The 24,265-nt window shown below is 60.9% G+C and overlaps 1 protein-coding gene across 1 annotated transcript; it reads right to left on the bottom strand.

Moving 5' to 3' along the window:
• Positions 1–1,339: 1,339 nt before the first annotated feature.
• On the bottom strand, positions 1,340–22,526 carry ARID3C (AT-rich interaction domain 3C). Its single transcript, XM_074855826.1, has 8 exons — positions 22,303–22,526; positions 21,244–21,600; positions 8,575–8,647; positions 4,919–5,102; positions 4,451–4,695; positions 3,876–4,145; positions 3,616–3,705; positions 1,340–2,804 (listed from the first exon to the last, which is right to left on the bottom strand). The coding sequence occupies exons 1-8, from the start codon at positions 22,339–22,341 to the stop codon at positions 2,662–2,664; spliced, it is 1,401 nt and encodes a 466-aa protein (XP_074711927.1). The 5' UTR covers positions 22,342–22,526; the 3' UTR covers positions 1,340–2,661.
• Positions 22,527–24,265: the final 1,739 nt, after the last annotated feature.

Raw genomic sequence — 24,265 nt, 5'->3', positions numbered from 1 at the left:
AGGGAAACCCCCACTGCAGCCTGGTGCATGCACACACGCACAGGCACTCATGCACATACAGAGGGAACCTCACGGCAGCCCGGTGCACGCACTCACACCCATACGCACACGCACAGGAAGCCCTGCCACAGCCTGGTGCACACACACACTTCACACACACTCACACACACACAACCCACTCCCACGGTCACGGACACACTCACCCTCATACCCCCCTACGAGGCCACTCTGGTCGCCCCGGCCCGGGGCAGCACCAGGGTCCTCTTCAGGGGTCCTCTGTCGCCCTCGTGTCCCCACCGTGTCCCCCCCGTGTCCCTCCTTGCTCCTGCCCCAAGGAGGGGTCCGGAGCGGGCGGGGTCGCTGCAGAACCCTGGACAGCGCCCGCCTCGCCCGGCTGGGTCCGGCGGTGTCCCCGGGGGCTGGGGGTGTCCCCTGGGCGTGTCCCCGGGGACTGGGGGTGTGTCCTGGGGGTGTCCCCGGGAGCTGGGGGTGTGCCCAGGGGAGACCTCTGAAGCAGGAGGTCCTGCCCGCATGGGTGACAGGAACCTGACTTCATGGGTGCCGGGGTGGGCCTGTCCTCATGGCTGCAGCTGGCGGGGGTGTCTGTCCCCATGGGACCCCCCACCCCGTGCCTCTTCGTATGCATGGGTGGCTGCATGCGTGTGTAAGTGTGCTTGCACACACCTGTGCAAGCGTGACTGCGTGTGAGTGTGCGTGCCACTGAGTTTGTACATGGGAGCACAAGTGATCTGCGTGTATGAGTGTGGTTATCTAGCTGCTGTCTCTGTGCTTTCCCACGTGCACTTGCACAGGCACTCGTGAGCACCCACGTGTGTGTGCCTGTGTCTCCCAGCTCCAGCTGGGTCACCCATGTCCTCCGTGGGTGCTGTCCAGGTGTCAGGCTGGCCCAGCACTTCCTGCATCTCGTTTGGTGCAACCTCACAGCCCCATGGCCATGGTCTTAGCAGCCCCACAGCCATGCTCCTTGTCTGGCACAGGCAGACTAACGGGGTCCCCACCCATGGGTGAGCAGCCATGGGGCAGTTTGTGGGGCCAAGCAGCCCCACGGCCTGGCTAGCACAGTTGGAGTTGGTGCCCAGCCCATGCTTGAGGACTGTGGTGGGTGTAGAGCACCTGTTTGCAACTCAGAACCCTCAGAAACTCAGGCAACCCTGTGCCCTGGGCAAAGGAGAGGCAGGCTGTGAAACCTCAGGCACTATAGCTGCTACCCCAGGCTGTCCCAGGCTATGGGGGTGTCCTTCACCCCCAAACTGTCCCCAGGCTGGGCAACAGAGCTTGGTGGGTGGCACCGTGTCATGCATACCACCCTCAACACTGGTTTGGTTCAACAGTTAATTTCCTTTAATAGATACACAGAGTTGCGCGGCTGCAGTGGGAGTGCTGGGGGGAGCCCAGCGGCACCGAGCCCCGGCCCCCTGCGCTGAGGTAGAGGTGAGCGTTGCTCCACGTTCGCCTGCTTTGGCACCCAAGTGTGCAAGCCGGTGGAGGAGGCGCCCGCCCGGCCCCAACGAGGTAGTTTGGAGTGCCCTCCATCTCCCTGCTCCCCAGCTGGGGACCCCGGCGTCCAGGAGATCTTTGGTGGTGGGGGACACTGCTGGGCCTCCCTGCCCTATCCCCATCAATAAACTCCCCACAGTGCACAAGCCCAACCCCGATATTAAGCCCAATCCCAATAAGCTCCACCCCCACCTAACAACCCGTCACATCTCACCCCCACCAGTTCCACCAGTTTCCCCAGTATCCGCCTCCCAGGGTGACCCCCCTGAGTTGAGGACATGGGGGGGCTGAGATGCCACCACCCTGGGGTGTCCAGGGGGCACCCAGGACCCTGGGGGTGTCAGGGCAGGGGCAGAAAGCCCAGGCAGTGCAGGAGGGCTGCGCAGGGGAGTCCACAGTGGGCAGGGGGTGCAGTATATAGGGGATGCAGTACATAAGGGGACACAGTGTATAGGGGCTACAGTTTATAGGGGCTGCAGTGTACAGGGACTAGAGTGTTTGTGCTGTGGGTGATGTCATGTGGGCACCAAGGGTGTGTGTAGGGGATGCAGTGTGTGCACTGGGGCTGTGTATAGGGGATGCAGAGTGTAGGGGATGCAGTGTACGCATCGAGAGTGCTTATAAGGAACGCAGTGTGCATAGAGATGTGTACAGGGGAGACACCATGTAAGTGATGTAGTGTGTGTGTTGAGTGTGGCAACGTGGAGGATGCAGTGTGTGCATCGAGGTGTGTATAGGGGCTGCAGTGCGTGCATTGAGGTGGGTATAGGGGCTGCAGTGTGTAGGGGATGCAGCATGCAGGGGCCAGGGGTGCCCCAGGCAGCAGAGCAGGCAGGAGCTATATGGGGGGGGGCATGGGGGAGGGGTCACCCTGGGGGCAGCACCTGGGAAGGAAGGTGCGTGTGTCGGAGGGCATGCATGGAGAAGGGGTCACACGCATGGGGGGTAAGGGACAAAAGGGTCCACGTGCGTGCTTACAGTTTTGCATGGATACAGCTCAGTATTGCAGCAAGAGGCACCTTCAGGTCCCCCATCCCACCTTGGTGGCCCCACTGGGTCCCACAGCTCAGCCCCCCAGGCCCTAGGGACCCCCAGCTGCTTTGGGGGTGGGGGGGGGGGTGGGGGGGGGGGCAGGCATATCCCCTACGGCGAGGTGCTGGTGGGAGTGTGGCTGTGCGAGGGGGCTGGGAGCAGTGGGTTCGGGGCAGGCACAGGGTTTGGCCGGCTCTGGGTGCTCCCTCCACCGGGTGCCGGGGTGGCCGGGGGCCGGCGGGCAAACAGGACACCTGGGGAGCAAGAGCAAGAGGGTTAGGGCAAGCCTGGGGTTGGGGGATCCACTCGCCTGGCCCCCAGCACCCAGGCTGATGAGGGTGGGACCAGGACCCCTGGGGGCTCCAGGCCTCCCCATCACCTTTGGTGCCTCCCTCGGCCCAGCCACCCTCACCCACGTGGAGCAGTCCATGGGGTGGCCCAGGACTGTTTGGCTGGCAGCCCCATGTGCTGATTAGCCCTGACCTTTCCAGCTCGTTAAATATTTAAGTCCTGAAGGAAAAGCCATCGATTTTAATTGGGGATGTCTCAGTGGGGCAGGCAGAGATCTGGGGGGCATGGGAATAACTGCATAGCCAGGTAGGGCACATCAACACCCCAAAGAAGCCTCTGCTCCAGCGAAGCACCCCAACATCTTCCCCTGCTCCCAACAGCATGCTCTGCAACCAGCCAACCCCTGCACCCAGCCAGAGACCCTCTGGGCACACCAGCATTGGGGCGATCCTAAATTCAAGCCCTACCTGCCGGACCCCATGGTGGGGGATGACCCCAGGTGCCTTTTTGCACTTCTCAGCCCAAGTCCATCTGTCCATCCATTCATCATCCCTCACTTTGGTCCTTCGTTGCTAGCCTCTGTGGGGGGTCAATTTCCATCCTCGCTGACCCCCTCCTTCTCCTGCCCCCTCTCCCCAGGCCCTGCCACTTCATTACAATGGATTTTATAGTAAAGACATCAGATTGAAGGAAGGACTTGCTGGCCAGGCAGTGGCTATAAGTTATTGGATTTCCCGGCCGCAATTACACGGGCCAAGCGGCCCTTCTATTTACCTGTGTAGACAACTCCATTTATTTCTATTGACATGTTGATACTGTTAATGCCGTTGGTGGACAGGTTCAATGCAGTCTCCTGTCTGTCATCTGGGGAAAGGAAATACCAATATGAGCATTAGAGAAACAGAAACAAGAACGTGCCCAAGAGAGGGAAGCGATGCCCCGGCCTCTACAGTCATCCATGCTCCTCTCCAGCCGCTCCCTCCTGGGGTGCCAAGGGATGGGGTGACCCAAGCTGAGGTGTTGCAGCTCGCTACCTCTGTTGGAGATCTTGACGTTCATGGGGAACTGGGAGGCCACAGCCAGGAGGTTGTGCTGCAGCGCGTGTTGCATCAGCCGCTGCTGCTCTTCCACCGTCAGGGCCATCTTCTTCTCTGGGGGCTCCCCTGTCTCCAGCTTCTCCCGCAGCTGCTCCAGCACCACTGCCTGTGAGGCGGCTGCTGCTTGAGCTGCTGTGAGATGGTGGCCAGCCAGTCCCACCGGGATAGCAATGCGCCCTGGCACTGCTGCTGCCAGCATGCCATCCTCTGCAACAACCAAGAGACCTCAGCAGGTCCCCCCCATCACCACCCCATCTCAGCATCCCCAGCCAGTATCACCTCCATCCCACTGGCATGGGGCAGGGCGGACCCCCAGCAGCTGGGCTTGGTCATCCTCCAAAGCCAGGAGAAAGAAACCTTTCTCAGTCCCAGAGAGAGACTAAAAGAACAAAATTGTTCCTATTTTCCCCAAGCAAAAAGGGGAAGAGCAGACAGGGAACATCCCCCTGCCAGGTTAGAGTCCATCCCTGGGGAGAGACACCTGCTGCAGTGCAGATGTGGTCCTCACCCACCTTTCTTAACAGCGTGCACTTGGCCGAGCTGGCTGCAGCTGTGTGTGGAGATGCTAAGAGCTGGCAGAGGCATTTTGGGGGAACTCAGAAGGGTTGGGGTGCCAGTTGGCGAGTAGTTGAAGAGTGCCGTGCCGAAAGTCTGCCTCCGTCCCTCACGACGGTTGCTGTCAATGGCAGCTTGGAGCTCCCCAGGAGAGCTGAGCGCCCGCTTCTCACATTCATAGGGATACAGGTACTTCATGTATCTACACGGGGAGAGAGCCAGGATGAGACCCAGCACCATGCGCCTCCCAGCCAGCCCTGTGCTGAGTGGGGACCAGGGCAGGGAGGGCACCTGGGAAGAGGCAGAGCCCTCTATCCCCTTTCGGGGCACCCCATGCTGGACCCTGCTCACAGCCCTGGGACATCCAAGTCAGTGGGTGCCTCAGGGCAGGTGCCCCCCACCCTCTGCCACTGCCAGGCACTCACTGCGTGCGGAGGGTGAAGGCAGCGCTGGTGATGGAGGTAGGTAGGTTGAGGCCCTTGGTGATCTCCCGCCAGATCTTCTTGTTGATGACTTCGACCAGGCCACCCTTGTCCGTCACCAGTCGGTAGAGTGTGTACAGGTCCAGCACTTGCTTGGCCATGATGGGGATGCGGTTCACAGGCGTCCCTTCCGGCCACACATGGGAGAGAGAAAAGGGTGTGGGGTGAGCCCATGGGGACCCTCACTCCCTGGGGACACAGCCCCCACCCTGTCCCCACTGCCACTGTGGGTACTGGCTGCCCCACAACGGGAGACACATCTCTCCGTGCCCAGGTGAGCACCCACGGGCATGGGGGGTGCAGGCAGGACACCAGGGTGCCTGGGAGAGTGGCACGGTGCCTGTGAGCAGGGCAGACCCCAGCATGCTGGCACAGGGTCCCCACTGATGGTGCTGTTGGTGGGCATGGGTACGCTCTCAGCTAGGATGTGAGGGCACAGTGGGATGGGCAAAGTGCCTCCTCCAACTCTTAGAGCTATAGAGCATCTCCTCCCAAAATCTCTCAGAGCATCCCTCTCTCTGTAACCCCCTTCCAGAGCTCCATAAGGAGACACCCAATCTAAACTTTATGAAGGGACTCACTCTACAACCCTCTCTGAAGAGGGACTTCAGCCATAATCCTTCTGGAGGGACTCACCCTATAACCTCCCTACAGAGAGGTTTCATCTCTTAAAAATCCCTCCTTGAGCCCCATAGAAAGTGACTTCCCCAAAAGTCCCTGGAGAGACTCCCTGCCCCATAGGTCCCTCACAGCAGCCCCCGACTGCTTAAAGGCCTTCAGTGCCCCACCTCAAGAGACCTGACCCCAAATACCTTTCAAGTGTCCCCAGCAGAGGCCCTGACCTCTGGTCCCCCAGCATCACCCCCCCACCGAGGCCATGGGGCAAGGGGACATGAGCTCATCGGCGCTCTGTTAGCCCAGAATGGTCCCCACAGCCACCAGGTCTGGTTAACACCCCCTCCCCACTTTCCCAGCACCACCAAATAGCCCTGCAGCCTTGATCTGCCCCATGCCCCCTGCAGACAATAGTCTGGGCAGCGGCTGGGGGCTGCGGCAGGGCAGAGGAGGGACAAGCCTCCTGGACCTGTCCCATCCTGTCCCATGCCACCCCATATTTATTCCTCCTGCGGGGTGGCGGGGTGCAGGAGGTATTGGAAAGCCATCCATTTAGGTGGGGGAGGCTGTCACGGCCGCGCTTCGCCCCTCAAACGAAGCCGTCACTCACCGCCATCCTCCTGCATCCCTAATTTATGGCCCCAATATTGGCTCAGCTTCTTCACATAAGCCTGAAAAATGAGCTCTTTTTATTCCTTTACTGAGTTCATTTAACTTTTTTTTTTTGTGTCTGTGTTGTTCGCCCGGCCGGGAAGGGGGAGAGGAGTTTATCCTCCTGGGAAAAAGGCAGAGATATTGACTCAATATCTACCGGCGGTCCCTCACCCGCTCTGCCTGGGGGCTGCTGGCACCGGCCTCATCACCTTAGGGGGCCAAATTCGAGGGCTCCCCATCACCCCAACATGCCAATGAGTTTGCGGGTCTCAGCCCCCGATCAATGGCCCACAGACATCTTCTCTCTTCCCCCCTCCCCAGCCATGGCGGCTAACGAAAGCGGCTCACCATTAATCTCAGGGCTGCGCAGGGCAGGCAGCCGGTGCCCATCCCACTGACAAAGGGACCTGTCTGCGTCCCTGCAGAGTGATGGCCCTGGCCCCGTCCAGGGTGAGCGGCACAAAAGCCCAGGGAGGTGATGCAGCTTTTGTGGTGCTGCAATTAGCTCCTTGATTGATTAATGATCCTGTTTTATCAGCAGGGCCCTCGGTTTGGCGGGGAGAACGGTGCACCCTGCAGACCCCTGATGAGCAAATGCAGAAATTGTGCCCCTATGTCCCAGCTCGCCACTTTTGGGGTGCCATGGATGTTGTGGCCTAGGGATGAGGTGCCCTAGTGCCTGTACCCCATGTCTGATGGGGGTGCTAATACTGGGTGTCCCTGCCCCAACTCATTTTTCAGCCTCCCTAATTTTCTACCCTGCTGACAAATATCAGTGCCAAAACTGCCCTGACAGACAGCAGGGGAGACGCAGCCCCTTTCATTAGGGCTCACCCTGTAGAAATCACCCCCCCCCTGGCCCATCCTGGGGAGACAGCCCAGGGGTCGCAGCCCCCGGCCCATGCACCCGTGGGTGCCCACCACCACCCATGCTGGCTCACGGGTGTTACTTCTCAGCCAGCTCCCGATGACCCTGAGGATGCTGTCCCTGGCCCGCAGCCCCTCTGTCCTCTTTCTCTTTGCTACCTGCCTCCAAAATACACCAATTCCTCCAACAGGTGCATACACACCCGCACCTGCACACCCGCATGCCTTCCTGCCCTCCCCGGGGGGATGCCACCCACTTGGAGGAGGCATGGGACAGAGGGGACAGGAGCGGGACAGACAGACATGGAGGGATGAGGAGCAGCATTGGCAGGGAAGCATCAGGCTCCCTCCCTTCTTCCTGCACCACCAGGCACTTGCTTAATTAGCCTCGGCCCCAATGGCGAGGGAGTTAATTAGCTCTGGAAAGAGAGATAATGAAGCCGCAGAATAGCCCATGAATCTTGTGGCTGACGGATGCTGGGGGGCCAAGGCAGAGCTGATGCTCCCACTCACTCCCCACAGCCCCGCGCCAGGGCCAGGGGGACCGGGGGGCACCCATGGAGTAGTACCCGGCTCCCCTCCACCTCCAGCCAGGCTCCAGCATGAGCCCCACAGCCATGCCAGCCACCTGCAGCACAGCCCTGAGTGAAACGAGTTTGTGGGGTCTCAGCCCAACCCAAAAGTCAATCACTGCCACCCCACAGGTGGGCAGGTACCCTTACCACCCTTCCCATGGGCATGGCTTGGGGGCAGCTGCCCCTTTCTGCCCACCCTCACCCCATACACAGCCAGCCATGCTGCTCCTGCAACCCCCCCAGCCTTCCCCTGTTAATTAGCTCAGCATTAACCTCTGCCTGGGGTTTACTGGCTATTGAGCGGCATGTTCATTAATCCACACACCAGCAAAAGGCTCTAATTAATACGGCCGGCCACACGCCCGTGCTCGGCAACTTTTAATTGTCGCAGGCCCGGCCGGGGAGGGCGAAGGTTAAAGCATTTATCGAGTCCCCGGGAGCCAGCTCGGCCCCCCAAGCCGATAGCAAAGATTTCCGATGCGGCAGGGCTGGCTGGCGAGCCCTTAACCCCTGGGTGCCCGGCGCTGCCCGGACTGTTGACCCCACTCCTGCAGCACTGTGGGCATCGCTAAGAGGTGCCGGTAATGGGCGTCCTCACAGGGCACTGATAACCAGGAGCCCTAATGAGCATCGCTAATGGGCATTGCTAACGGGCACTGCCAAGGGCATCCCTGCCAGGCATCACTAAAAGGCCCTGCAAACGGGCACTGCTGATGGGCATCATTAATGGGTGTTGCTAATGGTTGGGGGGGGAGGCCCCACAGGACCTGCCTGGGGGGCTTGCAGAGACCCGGAGCAGCTCAGAGCCTGAGTGGACCATGCCGTGAGCCCCTCAAGGCAGCCGAGGCAGGGATGCCAGTGGCGCCCACCCCAGCCACCCACCTTTACCTCTCTTCTGCATGAAGCCGAAGAGGTCATCCAGGAACTCCTTGCGTTTCGGGTCCTCGTCCAGTTCGTAGAGCTGGGTGCAGGAGAGAGAGGAGGGGTCAGTGCTGCCAGCACATGCGGGTGGCAGGACCCTGCCTGTGCCAGGACCCGGCACCACCCCTGGCCCCACCTGCCTGCTCTGCCAGCAACGAGAGGCTCTCCCTGCACCACAGACAGGATCCCCTTGAGCACTCTCCATGCTGTCAGCACTGGGCTTTCCACATGCCTGGGGCATGGCTTGGGCTCCCCACACACCACTCACTATTTTGCACCTTTGCTGCAGAGATGCTGTGCCTGTGCCTCAGTTTCCCCTGTCCCTTGCCTTCCTAGGTGGAGGGATGATAGTGCTTCAGCCCAGAAAGATGATGCCAATGCAGACGGGGCATCAGCAAATCCCGGGCCCCTGGGCAGGTCCCTGGGACCAGGATGCTCAGCCCTGCTCTGGCTCAACAGCCTCCTTGGGTGTTCACCAGGTCCCAGCATGGGATCAGCATTGTCCTCAGGGACATGCATCCACCCGTGCAGAGGAGATGCTGGTCCTGTGCTGGGGCAGGGCAAGCTGGCAGGGTCACGGTGCTGGGTGCCAGCAAAGGAGCTGCAAGCATCAGGGCCGCCCCACTCGACCGGGGTGACAGGGCTATCGACAACTTGGTAAGCACAGCCCGAGACGTGTCACCACGAGATGGGGTCTGATCGATGGCCAAGGACAGCGTGAGGTACCTCCGCAAAGGGACACAGGGACACACTGCCAAATCCTCCTTCCTCAGCTGGTCATGGTGACCCCAAAGCCATCTCCCCTGGCCGGGCATGGGGACCCCAAATTCATCTTCCTCGGCTGTGCATGGGGACCAGGGTGTGAGCATGACAGTGACACATCCCTGCAAGGCACCCAGACTTCCCACGGTGGGTGCATGTGTGCAAAGCCAGATGGGTGTGCACTGGGTGCAAGTGCGCGAGCATGAGTGCCGTGCTGTGTGTGCACCGACACTGACATGGCTTCGGTGTCCCAGCAAGTCTGTGGGTGCACTGACGTGTGTGCAAGCCGGTGAGCGTGCATGCAGTTGCACAGATGCACACATACAGCTGTGAGGATACTTATGTGTGTTGGATGGATGCAGGTCCGGACGCACGGACACAACCACCCAGGCTGAGCTGACTGACGGCACTGGGGAGGCAAACGCAGCCCCTACACCAGGGACACGAAGCGCCGGCTCCGTGCAAAAGCCGGGGCTCGCCTGATTCCAGCACAGCGCCTGGGTGACCATGACAAATTGGAGCCCGCCAGATCGATGGCCCAGCAGTAAAAGTCAGAGCACATGAAGGAAAAATTAGCACCAATCGAAGGTGCTATAGACACCAATTCCTCCCAGCAAGCCCGGCAAGAATTTAAAGCCATTGAAAAGAAACAAAACTCAGCAGTCCAGAATGGATTTCCAAAACATATACAAAGAAATGCAAGCTGGAAAACAAAGTCAGGCACAAAATAGAGTCGTTTAAAAAACAATTGTGCTGGGAAAGGCCGTTAAAAACCAATAGAGAGGGAGCACCCCCCCTCCACATAGCACATCATTCACTGGACAGATAAAGGGAGCTGTGCGGTGGGGATGTCAGGCTGCGGAGACATGGGGATGTGGGGATGGGGGGATGCAGGGTGGCGATGGGGACAGATGAATGCAGGGATATGGGAATGCAGGGATGTGGGACTGTAGGGATGTGGGGATGCAGGGACTTGGGGACATGGGGACACAGGGATGCGGGGATGCAGGGATGCTCCTACAGACACCCCACAGCTCCTGTCACTGGATAGACACATCTAACACAGTCCGTCATCTAACCCATGGGTGCCAGCTGCCTCTCCCTAATCTAACAGATAGGTGCTAACTGCCAGTCCCTAACTTAGTCTATGGGTGCTACTGCCAGTCTCCCACCCATGGGTGCTGACTGCCTGGCTCCGAGCCGCTCCATGGTGCTCCATCCCTGCCCCTTCCTTCCCTCTGGGTGTCACTTACCCGTCCCCTCCTTGCAGCAGGGTGCTCTTGGGATGCCCTAACTCCTGGGTGCCAGCACCCTGTCCCTCCCCTCCATCGTGGTGCTCCCTGCCCCACTCTGGGCCCCCTGCTCATCACCTGCCCTTTCCTCAAGCCGTCTATTATGCCGTCTAGTCCAGGAGCTCCTCAAGCCGTCTATTATGGTAACTAGGTCAGGCTGGGAGCAGAGCCCCAGGGGGTTGCTTTGATTTCTCCCCCGGGAAGGCTGTGTGAACCAGGCTTTGCCTGCATTTCCCTGCCTGTCCCTGCCTACAGCAAGGCTCTGACCCCCACCGCTCCACACCAAGCCCATTTCCACCCCCTGCGATCTCCTGGTTTGTCCAAGCAGGAGCAAACCCCCCAAAACCGGCAACTGCTGCCTATCCCACAGCAGGGCAAAGCCACTGCCTTCCCGGGGAGGTCAACCCAGTGGGTGGGTTCCTGCACCCATGCCTCCGCCAGGTCCCCTGAGTGCCACTCATGTTTCTCCTCCCCGCAAGGCAGGCAGGATCCCACACGGCGCGTGCTGCCTGCTGCCTCCAGCCCCCAAAACAGGTGTGACCTCCAAGTGCCAGGATCCATTATTCCACCATTGATTAACCTCTAACCTTTTATCTGTGGGGCACTGAGATGCAAAAACACATTACATCAAACGGGGAGCAAAGGTCGGCTTTTAAGCGGAGACAAGAGCAGAGCTGAGTAACAGGGGACCAGCCGGCAGGGCTGTTGGGTGTGCTGGGGATGCACTGGGCATCCCATGAGATTTGGGGATGCTCAGGCTGGAGAGGAGGTGGTTTTGTGAGATTCTTGCTGATGAGGTGTGGGCTGGGTCCCAGCCAAGGCTGGCTAGGGGATCCAGGCATTACAGGTTCACAGGAGTGGCATGGGTGGTGGCATGGGAAGTGGCATGGATGGTGGTCTGCCACAGCCTCCAGGCAAGGAGGGACCCCCAAACAGTCCCAGCCCTGAGGAAGGAGCCAACTCCATCCCTTAGCCAGGGCTCAGGGCCCTGCCACTCACCCTCCTCCTCCTCCTCCTGCAGGGTGGGCACTGTGGTCCCCTCCCACCTCCCCTGGGGACTGACCACCTAAGAGGCAGATCACAACCCTCCAGGATCACACACGATCTCTGTGGGTGTAGACTCGCCTCATGTGGGTGTAGACTCGCCTCATGTGGGTGTACACAACCCCACATGGGCTGACACAACCCCACATGGGTGTGCACAAGCCCATGCAACCATATACAACCCTACACAGGCATGCACAACCCTGTATGGGCTCACACAAACCCACATGAGCGTGCACAACGTTGCATGAGTACACACAACCCCATGTGGGTGTGCACAACCTCTGATGGGCACACACAACTTCACACAAGCATGTGCACAACCCTGTGCATGCACACACATCCCCTCCAGTGCCACACACAAGCTTGCATGGGCACTTACAACCCTGCATTAAGCATGCACAACCCTGCATCAGTGTGCGCAACCCTGCATGGGTGCACAGAACATCACGTGAGCGTGCACAACCCTGTACAAGCACACACAACCCACACAACCACAAATCCCAACACAGGCACATACAACCGTGTCGAGATGTGCACAGCCTCCTACGGGCATGCACAACCCCAGATGGACATGCACTACCCCAGACGGGCACGCACAGCCCCATAGGGGCACACACAGCCCCAGATAGGCACGCACAACCCCAGACAGGCGCACCCCCCCAGATGTCTACCCCCTATCCCACAGGGGCACACACCACCCCAGAGCATCCCCCCACCTTGGAGCAGCCGGGCAGCCCTTGCCTGGGGGCAGTTGTGCAACACGAGCAGCGGCTCCTGCTTGTGGTGACCTATGAGCAAGGACCCTTTTAATCGTGTTTGTATTGATATAATTAGTAACTCATTTAACGCCATCGATGTAACTATATTCCTCTATAAACAGAAGTATTAAACTGTCAAGCCTGGAGATCGATACGCTGCCAGTGCGCTGCGCAGCTCCGCTCTGCCAACCTCGGGGACCCCATCCACAGTTCTTGGCCTCCCTAAAAGCCACGGCACCCCCGGCACTGCCCCACCTCCACCTGGCACCGCTGCTCGGGTGCTGGTGCAGGGGTGTCCTCGTCTCCACCCCACCCTGGGTGCAGCTCCGGGGACCCCGCTCCCTCCCATCATCCCATTGCCATGGTGACATCTTTATTCCTTAAGGGATTGGGATAACAGGGCTTGTCAGGCAGGTTAAAGGTCAGCGGGTCGAACATGGTTTATTAAAGGGATGTGAATAGACCTTGTGCCTCCCCCTCCTCCTCACCGCGATTAAATAACATCATTAGCACCTCTCACTCACCCATGACATGCCTCTCCCAGAGCTGGGGTGACATGTAGGGCTGGGGCTGGGGTCCCTGGCACCCCTTAGCCCAGCTGATGCCCTAGACAGAGGAAGGATACGGTGAGGTGCTAAGCTACACCCCAGGCATCTCCAGGCTGCCCTGCCTCGGCGAGACCCCCCTGCCACCCCCCACAGGGCCCTGCTGCCAAGAGAAGCAATGGCAGTGGGATCCCCTGCAGTCCCTGCTCAGCTGCCACTTCCTGCTGGCAGCGAGAGCTCAGATCGGCAACCAGGATTTAATCCGCTTAATACGAGCCGTATCGATCCCGGACCCTGCTTGGCTCCCCACAGCCTCGCATCCCCCGCCCAACCACAAGCTGCTTAATATGCACCACATTGATTAGCCACACTGCTAATTTTTCCATCTGGCTGCTGTTCACGCAGGGAGCTCAGGTAATGGCTCGTCTCCACGCGCCCCCCAGCCCCCTGGGGTGCAGCCAGACACCACGGGTGGCCGACTGCTGAGGGGCTGTTTTGGAGTCCTTGCACCCGTTCAGAGCATCACTGTTGCCTCTGAGCTGGGGGTCCCTGGCTCCTTCCCCAGGGAGGTGGTGCACAGCCAGGCACCCAGACACTGGGGTGTCCTCCCCTGTGTCCTGATGACATGGGGGGACAGGAAAGCCATCAGTGTCTCAGTTTACCCCACAGGCCTGCAACCACAGGAACTGGCTATTCCCAGTTGATGCACAGCCCTGTGCACCCCAGAGTGCAGGGACCTCATGGTCAGAGCCCCCCCAGTGTCCCTCCCGCCATGGGGCACATACGAAGGGGCCAAGGGCTCACATGTCCCCCCAGCCCATCCTCATCGCCAGAGCTGGGGGTCAGTTCACTCCCCGCCGGGCACAAACCACCCCCTGACCTTGCGAGCCACCGCTCGCCTCCGCCACCAGTCGTTAATAAGTTAATGGTTACGGGACGGCTTTGCCGGGACACCGGCTGCATTCAAAGGTGCTGGAGCTCTTGGTGGGGGGTTGCTCCCCTGATCCCCCAGCCCCAATGGGCGCCGAGGTGCTCGCTCACCCCAACATCCCCAGCCTCAGCAGTCACACCTCTGGTGTGGTGGGACACCTTCACCTGGAGTCCTCTCCCAGTGCCACGGCTCCCCCCCAAAGTCTTTCATCACGCTTAATATTTAACGGCGCTTTATAGAGCAGCAGGTTTAATCAGCACTGATAATGCGGCGGATCCAGCAGGTCATTAAAACCCCCCCTCCTCGCCACAGCAGGCACTGCCGCTCCCCAGAGAGCTGCCTGCTACAAACATTAACCCGGCTTCGCACAAGGTGAGGGACTGTTTGCTGGCAGTGCTGGCCTTGGGACGGCAGCCCCCCACCCACAGCCTGGCGCTGGGGTGAAAGAGGGGCTTGCAGGGTCCCCAGCCTCCTCCTCAATCCCTTTTCGCAGGAGGGGAAGCTGAGTCACGGTGCACCAGCACGGCTCCCCCAAGGGTTGGAGACAGAGGAAACACGCTGCATGGAGCCACCATGGGCACCATCCATGGCCCTGTCCTGCTGTCCAACATCCGTCTGTCTGGGGGTTGCAGCACGGGGGGTGGCCCTGGCTCCCAGCAAGTGCGCGTCCCCCACGATCAGCCCCTTGTTACTCGTTCATGGCTGAGCAGGCAGGGAGTCAATGAGGGGATTTGTTCGGGTTAACCTCCCCTGACCCGCTGGCGCTTGCCACGCCACTGCCTCCCCCTCCATCCTTGCTTTCCTCTTCATCCCTGCCTCCCGTTCCATCCTTTTCTCCCCCTCAAGCCCTCCCGGGGGGAGCTGAGGGACACCCCTCCAGCGCCAGCACCACCCCAGGTGTCCCCTGAGGGACATGCATGTGCACAGCCACTATACAGGATCACAGAATCTAGGTTGGAAAATTGAAGATCACCTAGTCCAACCAAACACATGGTGTGTGCTTGACGACATGGGGGTCTGTGCATGCACACACCTGCTATAGGGCTGGGTGAGTATGGCGGTGCACACCTGGGGGGGCTGTGTGCCTGTGTGAGAGGTGCACTGGGTGCTTGGTGACCCTCCTGGTGCACCTCCGGCCTCATCCCTTTCCTCTGGCCCCTTGTAAGGAACGATAGGAGAGGAAGGGCTGGTGGCCCCCGTCTGCTGGCAACCCCAGCCCCCACCTCCGTCTCCAGAAGAACTGCATGCCTGAGCAGAAAGGGTGTCTGGGGCTGGTGCTTGCTCCCGCCCCACCACTGGACACTGGACATGGGCACTGGGTCCAGGATGGAGCAGCCCCAGGCTGCAGCCTACAGCAGGGAACACAGCCCCACCAACACAGGCATCGCCAGGGGACAGGTCTCCACAGCCCCCACGTACGGAACCCAGCACAGTCACCCTCTGCACGCTCATGCACCCAGCGCACCCACACCCACACGCTCACACAGCCCGCAGCTTGCTCGGCACATGCATGCACTGTGTGCACGCTCTCCTTGTGCACACTCACCCCCAGACACGCTCTCCTTGGACAAACAGCCCCCCAGACACGCTCGCACAGACCCTCTATGTGCTATCCCTCTGCACGCACAGCATCCCGTGCACGCTTATGCAGCCCCTATACACTCTTCTTGTCCGCACACACTCCTTGTGCATATTCATCCAGCTGTTTTACACACCCTCCCTGTGCACACCCACACATTGTGTGCACACTCACACACCCTCTATACTCACAGGCTCTTGCACACATACCCTGTGCACACTCAGACATCCTCTATGTGCTCTCTCTGTACACACATGCACGCCTGCTGTGCATGATCATACATCCCCTACACATCACCCCTGTGCCCACACCCCACCTGTGCACGCTCATACATCCCCTGTGCATATGCACACGTGCCCTTTGCACACTCATGCAATCCTACACGCTTTCCCCACACACATCCCCACCTTGTGCACGCTCATGCATTCCCTGCATGCTCTCTCCCTAGTGCATCAAGTCGGCGAGGGGGTGCTTTCCTCCCTAATTCCCCACTCACATCTGATTCCACGTGGCAGCTGGGGAGGGACCCAGGGGCAGCTGTGGGGTAGGGACTCCTGCCAGCGCTCCTTTCCCACCCACAGCACATTTATTCTCACACCCTTGATTAGTTTTCACTCCTCCTTTTTAAAGCCCCCAATTCCAAGCTGTCAGGACCCCCTGGTTGGGAGATGGTGTCGTGGCAGGCACCGAGGCTCTCAGCATCCCCTGGACTGCAGCAGGGCTGGGAAGGACCCTGGAGGGGAGGAGGGGGAGCAGGGGGCTGGCACCCACCACGACTGCTCAGCACCATGGGATAGGGCAAGGCATGCAGCGGTGGTTGTGGAGGGGGACTCAGCCCCCAAACCATGCCTCAAATAGTCATGGGTCCATATGGCTCTGTACATGGAGACACTGGTCCACGCATGCATGGGAGCGCCCAAACACACTGGGACACTACACGAGTCCCTGTATATACACATGTGTTCAGACACACGTGGGCACAGCATATGCATGTGGGTACACAAGGGTCCCACGCACACCCCTACACTCACACACATATGGGTCCATAGACACCTGGCCACATCCATACACACCTGGGCACTCATATGAGTCCATACACACCTACCAGCACTCCCATGGGCACATACACACTTGAGGACTTATATGGATCCATATACACACATAGGGTTTCCCAGGGATCCCTACACACACAGTGAGTGCTCCTGTGGGTCCTCACACACTCATCAGTGCTCAAACGGATTCAGACACACCCAGGCACAACCCCTACTCTTATATGGGCATTTATATAGATCCATACACTCACGTTGGTCTATATGCACACACGTGCCCAGAACACCTCCATATGCACCCCCAGCCATAGCCCAGCAGCCCCCCACTCCTGCCTTGTGCCCCTGAACTCGTGCTGGGCTGCCAGAGCTGTGGGAGCTGCCACCACCGGTGACTAACAGGCTGACCCTTGCCACCACCACCACCTCCCCGCTGCAGGTGGTTTCAGCCCTGGGGCAGAGCTCTGCCTGCAGGTCTGCCCACAAGAAGCCTCCGGGCAGCCATGGACAGGAGCAAACACTACATCCATCCATCCCGCCTCAGCAGTGTAACCAGAGACCCTCTAATTTAGCCCCAAGGAGTCGTCTGGTTGTTGCTCCTGCACCTGGGTTGAAGATGCGCTGCAGGCGCTGGGGTGGTGATCAGGGGCAGGGAGACCACCTCCCTCTCCTCAGAGTCCCCCTCCTGAGCCACCTCCGTTCCCTGGCAGGCAGGCACAATCCCGCAGGAGAAAGCAATGGGGATGGAGGCAGGAGGGCGTGCACCGCAGGCCCTGCCACCCCACTTTGGGCTGACCCTGAGGCATGGGGTGGAGGTCCATGTCACAAAGAGGGCTGCAGCCAACTCTGAGCACCTTCCTCCAGGGTTTGAGATGTGAGCACATGTTCATTGCCAGCGAACAGCGAGTAGGTGCAAGAGGTGACTGCTGTCATCAGGGACAGACAGGGCAGGAGCAGCACCATGGCAAGAGAAGGAACAGCCACACCAGGGCTGGCTGAGGATGATGGCGAACAGCTGCTGGCAAAGCCAGCCATCCCCAAATTAACCACTGAGGCTACCAGAAATCCAACAGTTCCCAAAGGGCTGGCTGGAGCTCACCCCCTCCAGCTGCTCCCAGGCAGAGAGGAAGAAGCTCCGGGGGGGTCTGATCCCTCCCAACCACAACTAGACGCATCTGAATGTGCTGGTGGGGTCCTGGCAGGGAGGACATCCTCCTGCCAGCAAACACTCCGCTGCTGGAGAGCCGGACACAAAACACCGAAGTGTTTGAGTCCCTCCTGCCCTGAGCCTTCCTGCAGAGCCACCTCTGGGAAGAGTCAGGGGCATGGAGCAGGAAGCCCCATTTTCTGGCGCTGCTCTTCCAACGCTTGGAGGAAACCAGTGTGCCCATCCCTATGTGTGTGCATGGCTTCCCAAGGGCAAAAGCTGAATTCATCGGTCTGAGCTGGCATCAGCAATGCCAGGCTCTTCCCGGTGCCCTTCAAGTCAAACATGTGATGCAGCACTGCAGCATCGTGATTTGGTGGCATCCCTGTACCCAGGGAAGGGAGGGGTTCACCGGTAGCACACGGTCAGACCCCACTCGGTGTCCCCCACCCTGGGGCTGGGGCTGCCTTGCAGCGCTGGGTGTGGGAGACCTCCTGGACCTTTGTCCAGGTCTCTACCCATGTGTCCTTATCAAGTGTACATAGACTGGCGCCGGGGGCTGATGCAAGAGGCGGGGGTGAGGGGGTCTCACAACCCCATAACATTAGAGAGGCCCTCCCAGATCAGAGCAAAGGTCCTGCCAGCGCCCCCAAACTGGTGCCTCAGGAAACATATAAAAGCAGGGCAAACACATGGGATATTTCCCCAAACTGCTTCTCTGGGCGAAGCAGCGTTTGTCTGTTAACCCTGAATGGGTTTCTCCACCACAACCTCACCCTCTGCTCCCTCCCATTTTTAGCACCACCGCACTCCATGAAAAACCCCCTGCAGCTTGTCCTGCACCAACCTCCCATCGCATCCCCATCATGGCCCCCCCCCCTTCCGGCAGGGAGCCGGGGAAGCAGATCCCTGCCCACGCTTCTCAAACCAGCCTGGATTTGGTACTCCCCATTCACTTAGCTGTCCCCCTGACCCAGGAGGATGACAGCAAGGACAGACCTTGAGAACCATCCTGGATGATGCCAGCAGTGCCATGCTGGCATGGGGCAGCTTCAAGAACGGGGTCCAGGTGGGAAACACAGCTCTGGCCACTCTGGGGTCTCTCCCCAGCTCCAGGACCCCCATGCCCACACTGCCAGTGCCCCAGCAGCTCGTGAGCAGGCACACGCTGCCTGCCATGCCCCACAGCATCACAGCCCAGCCCCTGAGAAACCTCTGAAAGCTGGAGCACCGCCACCCTCCCCACTCAGCCCCTGATGAGGGAAGAGAACCTGTTCCCCAGGCTGGGTGAGGCACAGCCCTGCAGCCTGGGGAGGGACCAGGGCCAGGGGGGGTTGCAGGGGGGACACACACGTCCTCCCAGGCAGGAGCTTGTCCTGGATGATCACAGGGGAGGGACAGGAGTGACAGCCACCCTGCAGACCCCAAAGCAAGCTAGCACCGCAACCTGCCCCAAACTGCCACCCCATAAACAGCAGCACCATGCAAAGGCAGGGCAGGGCTGGTCCCGGTAACTCCTTTCCCCTCTCCCTGTCCCATACTGTATGAGCCATCCAGAGGCAATTGGGCCCCTTGTCCCTGTGCACCCAGGGCTACCGAACATAAACAACACCCATCCCACTGTCCACTGGGCTGGCTGGGACATGGCATTAGGTGGGAAACCCATGTGTGGGTCTCTGGAGCATCACCTTCCCAATGAGGGTTGGAGAAAAGAGAGCGAGCAAGCAAGGAGCCAGCTCTCCCCCTGGGAAGTGGTGGCAGGATTTATCCCCTGCCTCGACCTCCTCTGACATCCACCTCCTGCTATTCACACGGCGCTGCCAGCTTTGCTCCTGCCCCACACGGGGAGCGCAGGCAGCCCCAGCCAGGGCCAGCGCGTGAGGCTGAAGGATGAGAAATGCCGGGTATGCTTTCTCTGTGTAAAGCTTCCCCAGGCCCAGGAGGGAGGAGCTGCTTCCCACCTCCCGGCTGACCCCAGGAACCGGACAGTCAGCCTTTTTCTGCGCAGCGGGGTGTAACGTAACACTTCCTGGATGAGATATTCGGCCCATGAAGCACACCCACCCCAGCCCTCCCCAGGTTGCTTCAAGGCAGAATTGGGTGCTGGCAGCCTCCCCAGGCATGGCTGCGGGGTATGTGCTGCCTGTGCCCTGCCTGCACCTGTACCTGTCGCCTCACAGGCAGGCACCCAGGCAGATGATCCCTGACCACTCCGAGTAATGCTATGTTGTGCGATCTTGAAACAGAAAAGGCAGCAACATGGCCCCATGGCACCCAAAAGTCAAGTCCCTGCTGCTGTCCCCATCTCCTCCTGCCAGAGCCACTGTGGATGAGCCAGTTAAGTCCCCTTGTCCTATGGCCTCTGAGCAGCGCCATCCTAAAAAGCCACACACCAGCTGTATGAGAACATCTCTCTGCCTGCTCCGTCCCCTCGCCACATCCTCCCTGTCACTCACCCTGCCACCAGCATCACCCCTCTCTCCCCTCACCATGAAGCTGCACACAGCGAGTGCAAACCCGACCTGTCTCTGTGCAGTCCACACTCACACCCGCACACAGAGCAGCACCTGCTGCGTGCCAACCAGGGCTTGCACAACCTAGCACGGATGGGGTCCACACACATGAAATACAGAGAGGTCTTTCCTCCACCGTATATACGAGCCCCAGGAGCCCTGTCCCCGTGCCAGATCTCTGTGGCACAAGGCTCTTCCCTATGCCCACCGAGAGCGAGGTGACAGGTTCGATGCGCTGCTCCCTCTGGCCAATGTAGGAAATCAATGAGCCGCGCTGACCAGCCATAATATACCCCGGCCCTCGCGGAGACATGGAGGAGCTCAGTTCCGTGGGCCACTGGCTCCTTGGGGTGAACACACACCATAGCCCTTGCCCTTGTTCAACTCTGCAAAACTTCCATGGGCAGGGGTCACCCTGTTTTACCCGTTAGGAAAAGCACCAGGGATGGAGCCTGCATGGGTCAGGGTGGGCACTGGGAGATGCCTGGACACCGGGCACCCCGTCATGCTGCGGGGCCTGGGGACAGGCATAGGGGACACCAAGAATATGGGGGACATGAAGCAGGGGTGAGATAGGGAGCACATGAGGATGGCTGTTGGGGTCAACAGGGCTCAGGGACAGTGAGGAGCATTCAGGGGGTACCCATTCAGAGCAGGATGGGGCTCTGGGATAGGGGTGCTGGTTTGCACTGACTGTACTTGCCTGAGATAAAGTTTGGGGGCAGTGAAGGGGGACTGGGGGCTTCTCATTTAGGGTGGCATGGCAATAATGTCTGGGGGTAATAGGGTACCAGGAATGCCTGCTTGGGGTGGAACTGAGAGGGGGCTTGGGGGGCAGAGGAGTTGCCCATTTGGGGTGGGATGCAGGCAGGGTGTGGGGGCAGCGGGGGGCATAGGCAGCATCCATTCAGGGAGGGCTGAACCCCGAGTTTGGGAGCCGTGGGGGGACACCGGGGATGCCTGTCAGGAGTGGTGGGTGCTGGTGCCGGTGCACCAGGGCAGTGGATGCCTCCTACCTGCTTGAACTGCTCCTCGTAGGTCCACTCGTGGTGTGTGGGGGGCGGCGGGTCTCGGGGCACCCCTTCTTCCTCCTCCTCCTCCTCTTCCTCCTCCTCCTCTTCCTCCTCCTCCTCCGCCTCCTCCTCCTCCTCCTCCCCCGCGGCGGCGGGCGGTGGGCGCGGGCCGGGGGCCGGGCGGCGGCGGGGAGCGGCGGGGAGCGGCCCGGGACCGGGGCCGGGCTCGGCCGGGGGCCGTCGGGGAGGGCCGTCGGGGCCGCGGGCAAGGCGGGCCGCCTGCTGCCGCTGCAGGCTCTCCATCACCGCCGCCAAGCGCAGCCCCCCCGCCGCCCCCGGCCCCCGCGGCGGGGCGGCCGGCTGCGGGCACAGGGCACGGCCTCAGCGCCGCCGCCGGAGGAGGAGGGAGGGGAGGAAGCACCCCCCCTACCCTCCCCGCTCTCCCCCCGCCACCCCCCACCCCAAGTCTCGCTCCCGGGGGCCCTGCCCAAAAGTTGGCCGCGGAGCCGCCGCACCGGGCGCGGCACCCGCTGCCGGAGTGGCTGCCTCCCCCGCCGGGACCACCCGGCACTCTGCCCCACCGGGGACCCGGCCCCCCGGGAACTCATCCCCGCCCCTCCGGGGGACGCCCTCCCCGCTCCCACCGGGGACAGGTCCGACCCGGGACCCCCGTCGCCGTCTTGCGGGGAGTCCCCCTCCTCGGTCCGCTGGGGACCGTGTCCTGCTGGGACACCCCGCTGCGATCCCACCGGGGACCGTGTCTCACAGGGGTCCCCCTCCCCGGTCCCACCGGAGACCTCCGCCCCGACGGTCCCACCGGGGACCGTCTCCTACCGAGCCCGTCCCCGCCCCGCCCCGTCCCCGCCGGGGACCCCGTCCCGGTCCCGCCGGAGATCCCCCCCACCGGGCGCCCCGTCCTCCCGGCACCCTCCTCCCGCTCCCACCGCTGACCACGATCCCTGTCCGACCGGGGGTGCCCCCACCCCGCTCCCACCGTGCACCCCCGCGCTACCGGGGACCCTCCGCTCCGTCCCGTCGCGGTGCGGCCGCGCCGGCCCTCACCAGGGCGGGTTTGGCCGCCAGACTGGGGTTTTCCACCATGCCGCCGGCTCCGAGCGCCGCCCGGGGCTCGCCCCGCCGTCCCGGGGGGCACAGCCGGCTGCTCCGCCCGGTACCGGCCCGCCGCTCACATGGCGCCGCGCCCGCCGATATTTCTTTTATTCCGCAGCAGATGAGGGTGGGTGGGATTTTTCCCTCTTTTCTTTCTTTCTCTCTTTCTTCCCTTTTTTTTTTTCTCCTTTTTTTTTTTTTTTTTTTTTTTGCAACAAGTGGCAGGCAGGCAGGCAGCAACACCCCTCCCCGCTCCCATTTGCTAGCGCACGTCAAGGGAGTCATCCGGGGAGGGCCGGGCTTGCGGCAGCCCCGGGGGATCACCCCGGGACCGGCCGGCCGAGAGCCGGCCCGGGGCCGCGGGAGGGCATGGGGCCGGGGTGCGCAGGGGGCCGGGTGCGCCGGAGTGGGTGTGTGGGCAGGGCGTGCATACATGGGGGTGCTGGGAGAGGGGACCGCACAGTGGGGTGTGCAGAGGGTCCAGGTACGCATACATGTATGTCTGGGGAGAGGGGAGTGTGTAGGAGGGGTGTGCAAGGGGTCTGTGCATCTGTGGAAGCGGGTGCTGCACCCATTGCACGCGTATAGAGAGCGTCTGTGTATGTACCTGTGTGTGCTGGAGAAGGGAGCATGTGGCGTGCGTGGATGTCTGGGGTGTGTTTGTGCTTGTGTGTCAGCACTTCTTGTCGTCCCCAACACGCGCGTGCACACACTGCACACACACATGTGCGTGTCCAGGGCTGGTGGTGCGTGCACCGCATGTGCGTGTGCAGGGCGGCTGAGCACGCATGTATCCGTGCACACCAGGAGAGGTGAGCATGCTGCACGCGCGTGTGTGTGTGTGCAGGGGAGCCTCTGCACACCCACCAGGAGCGAGCCCTGTGTGTGTGCACACTGCGTTTAAGGTGTGTGTGCCCCCCCGGGGGAGTGGAGGCCTTGTCCCACGCAGCCGTTCACACATACGTGTCTCCGTGCAGCTGTGTGCATTGTCAGAGGGGCTGAGGGCGTCCAGTGTGTGCACGCGCGTGTTGGGGACGACAAGAAGTGCTGACACGCATGTGCGGGGAGCTGGGTCTGTGCGTGTTGTGTGCTCCCCTGTAGGTGTGTGCAGTCTGTGTTGGGAGAGGTGGGGATGTGCACCGTGGGCACAGGCAGGGGTGAGCACGAGGGTGTGTTTGGGGGAGGTGGGTGTGTGTACCCACAGTGTCAATCCGTGTGCGGGTGCGAAGGGGTGTTTTGGGCGACTTCAGTCCGCAAGAGCAGGGGGGTTCACCACAGCACACCTGTGCTGGGGTCTGAGACCAGCCCGCAGGCTGGGGCCAGCCAGGGATCCTCCCAAGTGGGGCTGTGCATGCCCGCACCTTGGTTGGAGGGGTCAGACTGCCACATGGCCCAGACCCCCAAACAGGCTCCCAGAGCCCCAGCCCCTGCCTGGCATGGGCAGGATAAGGCCACACATCTTCTCTGTCTCTGACTCAGTGCTGCTGGCTTGACCTGTGTCCCCGCTTGCCATGGGGTAAACTGAGGCACCAGGGTACCATCAAGCACATTTCCAGACATCAGACACGGGCATAAGCTGGGGTGAGCACACAGCACCCTGACCCACAACACCTCACTGCGCCAGGTGGGCCACAACCCATGGGGAAGCACAGGAATTCACCTGCCAGCAGCATCCCCACACAGTCCCCACACACCCCCTCCGCTTGCCTGCCTGACAGTTTTTTCCTGACCCCTTTTTCTACAGAGGAGAGTTTGGCAGGAGGCAAAGGGGGCGTCTGCTCTTCCTTAGGCTTTTTTGGCCATGGTAGCTGCAGGGCTTGCACAGATCCCTGGGGGACAAGCAGAACCACCATCCCACAACACCGGGATGCAAGGGACAGTGGCTTTGTCCCCATTCCACAGCCAGAGCAGGTTG

The sequence above is a fragment of the Strix uralensis genome, chromosome Z (genome assembly GCF_047716275.1).
Source record: "Strix uralensis isolate ZFMK-TIS-50842 chromosome Z, bStrUra1, whole genome shotgun sequence".
In the NCBI taxonomy this organism is placed as follows: domain Eukaryota; kingdom Metazoa; phylum Chordata; class Aves; order Strigiformes; family Strigidae; genus Strix; species Strix uralensis.
Note: the sequence above shows the minus strand (reverse complement) of the source record. Positions and strands in the feature narration are given on the sequence as shown.